This window comes from Coregonus lavaretus (assembly GCF_964263955.1).
Source record: "Coregonus lavaretus genome assembly, chromosome: 28".
Lineage (NCBI taxonomy): Eukaryota > Metazoa > Chordata > Actinopteri > Salmoniformes > Salmonidae > Coregonus > Coregonus lavaretus.
The window spans coordinates 23,857,133-23,865,766 of NC_140015.1; the positions used below are offsets into that span (position 1 = coordinate 23,857,133).

The following is an 8,634-nucleotide window of genomic DNA, read 5'->3' on the forward strand; positions in this document are numbered from 1 at the left end:
AAACATCGTTATCATGAATGAAAATGGATACATTTATCAATATTTATCAAATATTTGTTAAATTCCACATCAAATGAAACTGACACAACTCTCATCTCCCATAATGCATTGCTCGTTTACCACCAGCTGCCAGCTGAGTTCTTCACCAATGCAAGTAAACTACGAGATGCCCTTTTTGGAAAGGGAGCACCCCTTCAGCTTACTTTATTAATTTCAATAAGGTAGGTAAAATAGTTAGTTGATTTACAACTATTTCCCAATATAAGGGGTCCTCGGCAACATGTTTGTTATAACGCATGTTATTATGGATGAATAGCGAGCTAACTCCAGCTAGCTAGCTAAAGTCGGGTTGTCAACACAGTCGCTGGCTAACGTTAGCTGTGGTTAAATTGCGGCTTTGTTTACACACTGTTTACAAAGGCCTGGATGCAAGTAGCTAGCTAGCCACTAGCCAGCTAGTGCTACCATCATCAGTGTACTCACCTGCAGCAAGGAACGACGAAGGGTAGGTACGGGTACTACGTTGAACGGGCAGCTCCCATTTCTAGTAACGACGTTAGACAGAGATATAATAAATTTCGGAATTATTATCTCGAAATGTTATCACGCAATGCGACCTTACATTTTGTAGACTGAATTTGCTGTCACGAGTTGCAAATTAAAAATCATCAATAATAATATTAATGCTTGGTTTAACGATACATTGTTGTTATAGTGATGCAGTAATACTACAGATGTAGGATCTTAATTTGATCACTATTTTGTAGCTGAGAATTTTGCTGCACAGCAGGAAATACAAACATAATAGTGTATTCGAGGTTTAAATAGGCTTCTAAAGTTTGTAATTTAGCTTTAAAATGTCAGACAGGATTTGCCCAAACGAAAAATGTATCACTCCCTACAAAACATGTCCATTAATTATAATCCACATAGCTAATAATTCACATTTCCTGTTGCTTCACAATTATGTTTCTTCTGTAGCAAACTGCCTCAAATTAAAATCCTACATCTGTTGCTATTATGTAGAAAAGCTGCTTTTGAAATTCTGCCCTATGTGGCTTGTGAAAGTATTCACCCCCTTGGCATTTTTCCTATTTTGTTGCCTTACAACCTGGAATTAAAATCGATTTTGGGGGGGTTTGTATCATTTGATTTACACAACATGCCTACCACTTTGAAGATGCAAAATAAAAGAAATTGTGAAACAAAGAAGAAATAAGACAAAACAAACAGAAAACTTGAGCGTGCATAACTATTCACCCCTCCAAAGTCAATACTTTGTAGAGCCCCCTTTTGCAGTTATTACAGCTGCAAGTCTCTTGGGGTATGTCTCTATAAGCTTGGCACATCTAGCCACTGGCATTTTTGCCCATTATTCAAGGCAAAACTGCACCAGCTCCTTCAAGTTGGATGGGTTCCGCTGGTGTACAGCAATCTTTAATCATACCACATATTCTCAATTTGATTGAGGTCTGGGCTTTGACTAGGCCATTCCAAGACATGTAAATGTTTCCCCTTAAACCACTCAAGTGTTGCTTTAGCAGTATGCTTAGGGTCATTGTCCTGCTGGAAGGTGAACCTCCGTCCCAGTCTCAAATCTCTGGAAGACTGAAACAGGTTTCCCTCAAGAATTTCCCTGTATTTAGCGCCATCCATCATTCCTTAAATTCTGACCAGTTTCCCAGTCCCTGCTGATGAAAAACATCCCCACAGCATGATGCTGCCACCACCATGCTTCACTGTGGGGATGGTGTTCTCGGGTGATGAGAGGTGTTGGGTTTGCGCCAGACATAGCGTTTTCCTTGATGGCCAAAAAGCTCAATGTTAGTCTCATCTGACCAGAGTACCTTCTTCCATATGTTTGGGGAGTCTCCCACATGCCTTTTGGCGAACACCAAACGTGTTCGCTTATTTTTTTCTCTAAGCAATGGCATTTTTCTCTTCCGTAAAGCCCAGCTCTGTGGAGTGTACAGCTTAAAGTAGTCCTATGGACAGATACTCCAATCTCCGCTGTGGAGCTTTGCAGCTCCTTCAGGGTTATCTTTGGTCTCTTTGTTGCCTCTCTGATTAATGTCCTCCTTGCCTGGTCCATGAGTTTGGGTGGGCGGCCCTCTCTTGGCAGGTTTGTTGTGGTGCCATATTCTTTCCATTTTTAAATAATGGATTTAATGGTGCTCCGTGGGATGTTAAAAGTTTCTGATATTTTTTTATAACCCAACCCTGATCTGTACTTCTCCACAACTTTGTCCCTGACCTGTTTGGAGAGCTCCTTGGTCTTCATGGTGCCGCTTACTTGGTGGTGCCCCTTGCTTAGTGGTGTTGCAGACTCTGGGGCCTTTCAGAACAGGTGTATATATACTGAGATCATGTGACAGATAATGTGACACTTATTTAACTAATTATGTGACTTCTGAAGGTAATTGGTTGCACCAGATCTTATTTAGGGGCTTCATAGCAAAGGGGGTGAATACATATTTACGCACCACTTTTCTGTTATTTATTTTATAGCATTTTTTGAAACAAGTAATTTTTTTCATTTCACTTCACCAATTTGGACTATTTTGTGTATGTCCATTACATGAAATCCAAATAAAAATCAATTTAAATTACAGGTTGTAATGCAACAAAATAGGAAAAACGCCAGTAGGCTTGAAGTTTGCCTACTGAATAACCTCAGAGTATGGGCTTACCCGTCTTTATGACTGTATTTGTCTTACAGTTATGGAGCTGTCATCTCAAGACCCTCTTCCTATGGCTTTGGATCTCTCAAAGAGATGTGGGAAGAGTCATCTGAATCCCAGGACCACAGAGGTTCTGGACCTGATGAAGAAGCCCAGATGGCACAGCATCACTGACGACCATGTGTCCATGCCCTGCATGCAGCTCCTCTCTGAGAAAACACTAACAGACACAGGTGTCAGACTCTCCTACGGGACTAGGACTTGTGTTCGCTCCCCCCTTTTACATAATGGTATGGACAGAAGCTTACGGGACTCAGGGTTGTACGAGCCACACCCTACAGAGAGCCTAAATGCAGAGAGCCCCATTTCTGAAAGTATTGAGGGAGAAGAGAGTCAGAGTGACTCTGATGTCATTTTGCTTGTTTCCAGTTCTAAGGAAGCACCCTCACCTCAGGACTATTTAGACAGGGGATCTGTTAGTCCCTTAGTGGATTCTCCGTCCCCTGGCGCTGTCTCTTTGGGTGAAGCTAAAGGTTGTTTTCTACTGCCCCAGACACTGAGTTCACCCAGTCCTGACAATACATACTCAGAGGATTCATCTGAAAGCACAGAGGAGATGTCGGTGAACGCAAAACCTGTTCTTAACTTGTCGGAATTAGCTGCTTTGTATGGGAAATCTGTCAGTTCTCCTGTGGATATCTCAAGTGATGATAGTGATGTCATTGAAGTTCCCATCACCAATGAAAAGAAAAAGATTCCCAGTTTACCTGTTGATGTTCAGAATGAGAAAAGGCTGACAGGTGAAGCTAGTAATGTTGTAAAAAAAAGCCTTTCTCCACATTCTAGAACAATACAGCCTGGGGTCAGCTCTCAGAAACCCACCAACAATGTCACTCGCCATCATTCAAAAATCCATACCAAAAACTTGAGTAGAATATTATCCAAGGAACATTCTGTCGACACAATGGACTCAAAGGAGAAGTCATCTAGTTCAGAGGATGAGTCTTGGTTACAGCCAACTGTCTACCTGTACAGGTGTGTAGTAGATTCTGATGACTCTGATGTGGACCGTCGGACAGTTCGACAGGACCCCTCTGAGAGCCTACGTTCCTCTAGAAGGCCACAGAGAGGATCATCACCTGCTACAGAGTCAAGGCCCAAGGCCATACATGTGGAAGACATCCAACAGGAGTGGACAAAGCCCTCTTCACCCAGGAGCAAAAGGTCAGGAACCAAGCAGAAAACCCACCAGAGAAGCCCAGCAAAGCAGGCCTCAAGTAGTAGAAAATCAGCAGCAAGTAAAACAAAACGAAGGAGGGAGAAACACAAACAAGCTGGCTCATCCTCCATGTTCTCCCATGAAGAGGCAGAAATCAAGCTGAAATATGCAAACTACAAGCAGGACAAAAGGGCCAATAAATCAGAGAACTTTTGCCCTTTTGTCCACATGGAGCAGAGAGAGTACTCTGCTTGTACAGTGATCAACGATCAGCAGGAGGAAAAGGATGTGAGGCAGAACAAAGGACAGCAACAACAACCAACTGGGTCTGGGTCTTTGTCTGGTGTTGTTCCTAAGACGTCTTGTTATCGTCTGGGTCGCCTCAGCTCAAAGAGTAAGTGTCAGCCCCTAATGGTGTGCTGCCTGTGTGGTGGGTCTGCTAATGCTGTGGGCCTAGGGGACCTTCACGGGCCTTACTATCCAACTGGACCTGCTTTGGAGGAACAAGGCAAACAGCAGGCCCAAAAGGAAGAACACAAGGACAGTGAACTGTCTGTAGATTGTAAGATAGGCCTATGTGGTCAGGTAGAGAAGAATGGGTTACATGAACTGAGCAATGTGCCTAGAATAGACGCTGTAGATGACTGCTGCATCATTGTCAGTGATTGTGAAAGCTCCACATTGTCTTCAGCCAAAAAGCTCAGAACAAACGGCTGCGTGGTGGACGGCCACAGTCCGCCAGTGGTGCCCCACAACACCAATGAATGCTGGATCCACGAGGACTGTGGCATATGGTCCACAGGTGTTTTCTTAGTTAAAGGAAAGCTCTACGGCTTGGAGGAGGCTGTTAGGTTCGCCCAAGAAACAGTGAGTCAAATTCAACGCTACGTCTTTGTTCGAGATAATGTGCATTTGTGCTTGCGTATTTCGAGTGCAACATAGAGAAGAACATAACAGAAAATATGATCATGTTACTGTGTCTGCTAAATCAAAATGCATTGGTGTCTTCTGACATTCCTGAAATGCATATGTAGCTTCAGTCTGCCTCACTTTATCAAAATATGTAAACAAGGTCAAACTGAAGTAGCTCACATAGACAGAGGACCATTATGCTTGTGAATAGGTAACACACAATGCCTTACTCCTTCACTGTGTCCTTGGCCTCTCAAATTACAGTTTGTTTCTTCTCCAGGTGTGTTCCACATGCCACGCAGCAGGTGCAACCATGGGCTGCTTCCAGAAAGGGTGCCCCAATAAGTACCACTACAGCTGTGCAGCTCAGTCAGGTCGGAAGCTGTCCTGCTCTGCCTATGTACAATTATGTCAATGAAGAATCATTGTGTTGACTAAGTGCTTTATTTTCAATCTATCTTTGCAGGCTGTGTGCTTAATGAAGAAAACTTCTCCATGAGATGTCCAAAGCACAAGGTAGCTGTAACAATTGTCCTTCCAGCAGTACCTGGTAAAATAATAAGTGCAAGATGTTTAAGGAAATATAAATACATTTGTGAATAGCTATCTTACTAACTCCTCAGTAAAAGGCACATGACAGTAATGATTAATAAATGGTGAGCAAACGGTTTGTAAATGCCTTATAAATGGTTTATTATGGATCCTTAAAATAAAGTGTTGCCTAAAGATCATTACTTTTGATCTGAGATCTAGGCTATTAGCGCAGTGTTTCTAAAATATTGCACTTTTTTACTTTCCAGAATAAATCATTCAGAGGTGTGAACATGCCAGACAACAGATGACAGGAGAGAAGGAATTGGCCACCATGGAAGGTATGTGGTTTTCTATGCCCTTGACATGTTACATTCATCATTTGAGACCAGACGGTTTCAAATGTACTAACTTTAAATGTGTGTCCTTTGGAAGGACTCTGGGGTTATTTGTAAATAGAATGGTATTTAGTCATTGATGCTCATCAGTCAGACTGTGAGAGATCTGTGGTAGTGCATTGTGTTAGAGCTTGTTTTAGCGTTTGGAACAAATAACTTCCCTAATAGTGTGTTGATTTGATTGTTTTCTCCTCTCTTGTTAAATACACTAATTAAGTTGAGCATCTTTACCCACAGTATGTTAAAAACAGGACTTAGGGTAAGATTTCACTATTGTTCAAAGTGACATCAAACTCAAGCAAGTTCGTGTCAATGATCCTCTAGAGCAGTAGTTCCCAAACTGGGTCGGGACCCACTTGTGGGTTGCGGCAGGGGTCCAGGTGGGTCGTGGGATGACATTTTTAATCCTTTGCATTTATTTGTTATTTGTTTGGGATAGAAAAATGCTTTGTGTACATTTAAATGACTAAAACCAAATAGAAAATATGTAGAAAATATAATGGACATATATATTTTTAAATAATAGCCTATAATCTTTGAGCTAGACAATCAGGCCCCCATTGATTTTGTTATAATGTTTGAGCATAGGAATACAGCACGAATCTGTTAAAATGTGTAGAATTGCAGGAAATGTGCTTAAAATCTGCAACATTTTCTCTCAGCTCCATTACAACATGTATACAATTGCAGAATAAATGTTGCTTTAAAAAGCAACATTTTATTTAAGCTCCATGGCAAAATGTGTAGAATTACAGGAAATTAGCTTTAAAACTTAAACATTTTCCCTCCGCTGCCAAGATTATATTTTTTAACTTATTATTTTATACTATGTTTTTTACTTGTGTATGTTTTTCAAAGGATTCCAAATGAAAGTTGGATTATTAGTTGATTAAAGAACACACACACACAATCGACAGTGTCAGTTTGACATGGAATGTGAACAGAAATGGCAGAAAAGCCATGATGATTACATTGAAGTTTGAAGAGGTTTGAATTCAATTTAAGAATCGTAACAGGAAGGTTTAGAGGTACAGACAGTCGCTCTGCTGTTGATGAGTGTGAAATTCAGCTGATATCTTGGCACTCATAGGTAGACCTTCTCTTCTCCCTCAGTGAGATGAGCTGTGTGGAACATGATAACCTACCTAGTGATTGGGACGCTTGGCAGAACAAGGTGTGAAAAAGCAATGAGACTGCTTTGCCCACTGTGCTAAAAGAATATCCTCAATATGCTACAAGGGCCTCTGGGTTAACATTCATAACCTACCATGTTGAAACTGATTTGATCGGCTCTGCAGTTGTAACATTTTTATTTATTTATTTCAGGCTTCACAAGAGATAAATGAGTGAATATGGTGCAGAAAATATGTACTTTCACACCCATGTCTTTTTCAGGGAGTTGTAAGAGTTTCACCTCAATGTGTGACCCTAGCTTCTATGTAAGCTGTACTTTAAACTTGAGTAATTGATACTTTTTACCCCAATTCTATAACAGTGTGTCACTGTCCCTTGTGTCTCCCTGACAGCTAAACCACATTGGCAGCAGCCATCGGATAGATACTCTCCTTCACCCCAGAGCAGAGGCTGTGGAAGAACTGCAACATTCTATTCATGTTTTCTTTTATCTCTTGAATGTTTACATTGATTCCATGTTACTTTAGTATGAATAATCATTCTGATTTGATTGTACCAATGAAGCCAAATGCTCTTATTGTGTGTCTGCCTCCAGATGGTCGTAGTCTTTTTGGCCTGTCTCCACTGTAGAAGCTTGACAGTTGCGTCGCCAGGTTTGTTGTGCTGTTTTGCTTTGTTGAAAGACCAAATGTATCACTGTTGGTCCTCTGTTTTATATCTATGTTTGGTCTTTTTACCTTTTAATACTGAAATGATGATTGACATGTTTTTGTTGTTATGTTCACCATGTGTGACAGACTTGCTATTGTTTCCTTATTTGATAGGAACCTTTATTTGATAGGAACCTTGAGAGGACAATATTTGAGTTCAGTATTCATCCTAATTAACAGTGATTGAAAGGCCAACCAGTCACACCCCTGATAATATGACTTGTTTTGCAAGATTGCTACTTTGAAATTCAGATTTCTGTATGTTACTATATGGATTCACATTTCTGTATGTTACTATATGTATTTTTGCATCTCAGATTATCCTGGTGGTATGCTTTGGTAATCATTCGTAACTAAATGGCAACAGAGGAAGTGATGGATCTACAGAACGGCTTCTATGGCTGCGTTTACACAGGCAACCCAATTTTGATATGTTTTCCACTAATTGGTCTTTTGACCAATCACATCAGATCTTTTCACATCATATCTTTTTCAGATCTGATTGGTCCAAATACCATTTAGTGAAAAAAATATCAGAATCAGGCTGCCTATCTAAATGCAATCATAAAGACATATTTATTTTCTATTTATGATTTAATCATGTTGTGCATATTTATTTAGTAATGTTCAACTGACATGGTGGTAGTGCTGCTCAATGAGGAAAAGGTACTATGTCTGTTTTGCACAAAGTTTGCAAAGGTTGGTACATTCAACCCACTGGGCACACACTGGTTGAATCAACATTGTTTACACGTCGTTTCAATGAAATTATGTGGAACCACGAACCAACGTGGAATAGATGTTGAATTGACGTCTGTGCCCAGTGGGAAGTGATTTTGAATTTGACTTGATATCATTGGCTCCAGAGATTTATGATTTTATACTGGGTTCTGTTAATGCAGTCCATTAAGGAAATGTATGGGTGTTCCAGTCTTACATATGTGTGAGGAAGAGATGTCTAACACATGGAATTAATTGTCTGTAACAGCTTGCACCTGTTGCCTTTTTGTCACATGTTTGAATAAAAGCTGACATTCCTGTGTACGTCA

General features: G+C 40.6%; 1 protein-coding gene across 2 annotated transcripts; it reads left to right on the forward strand.

The window, feature by feature from the left end:
* Window positions 1-131: 131 nt before the first annotated feature.
* LOC311104375 (uncharacterized protein) lies at window positions 132-8,634 on the forward strand. 2 transcript variants are annotated; one of them, XM_084146191.1, is made up of 6 exons: window positions 132-221; window positions 2,720-4,767; window positions 5,093-5,186; window positions 5,279-5,328; window positions 5,613-5,684; window positions 7,268-8,634. In XM_084146191.1, exons 2-5 carry the CDS (start codon window positions 2,722-2,724, stop codon window positions 5,652-5,654), a joined length of 2,232 nt encoding a protein of 743 aa, XP_084002317.1. In that variant the 5' UTR covers window positions 132-221; window positions 2,720-2,721; the 3' UTR covers window positions 5,655-5,684; window positions 7,268-8,634. The 2 variants fall into 2 exon arrangements, with proteins under 2 accessions (XP_084002317.1, XP_084002318.1); XM_084146192.1 differs by lacking the exon at window positions 132-221 and adding an exon at window positions 235-505.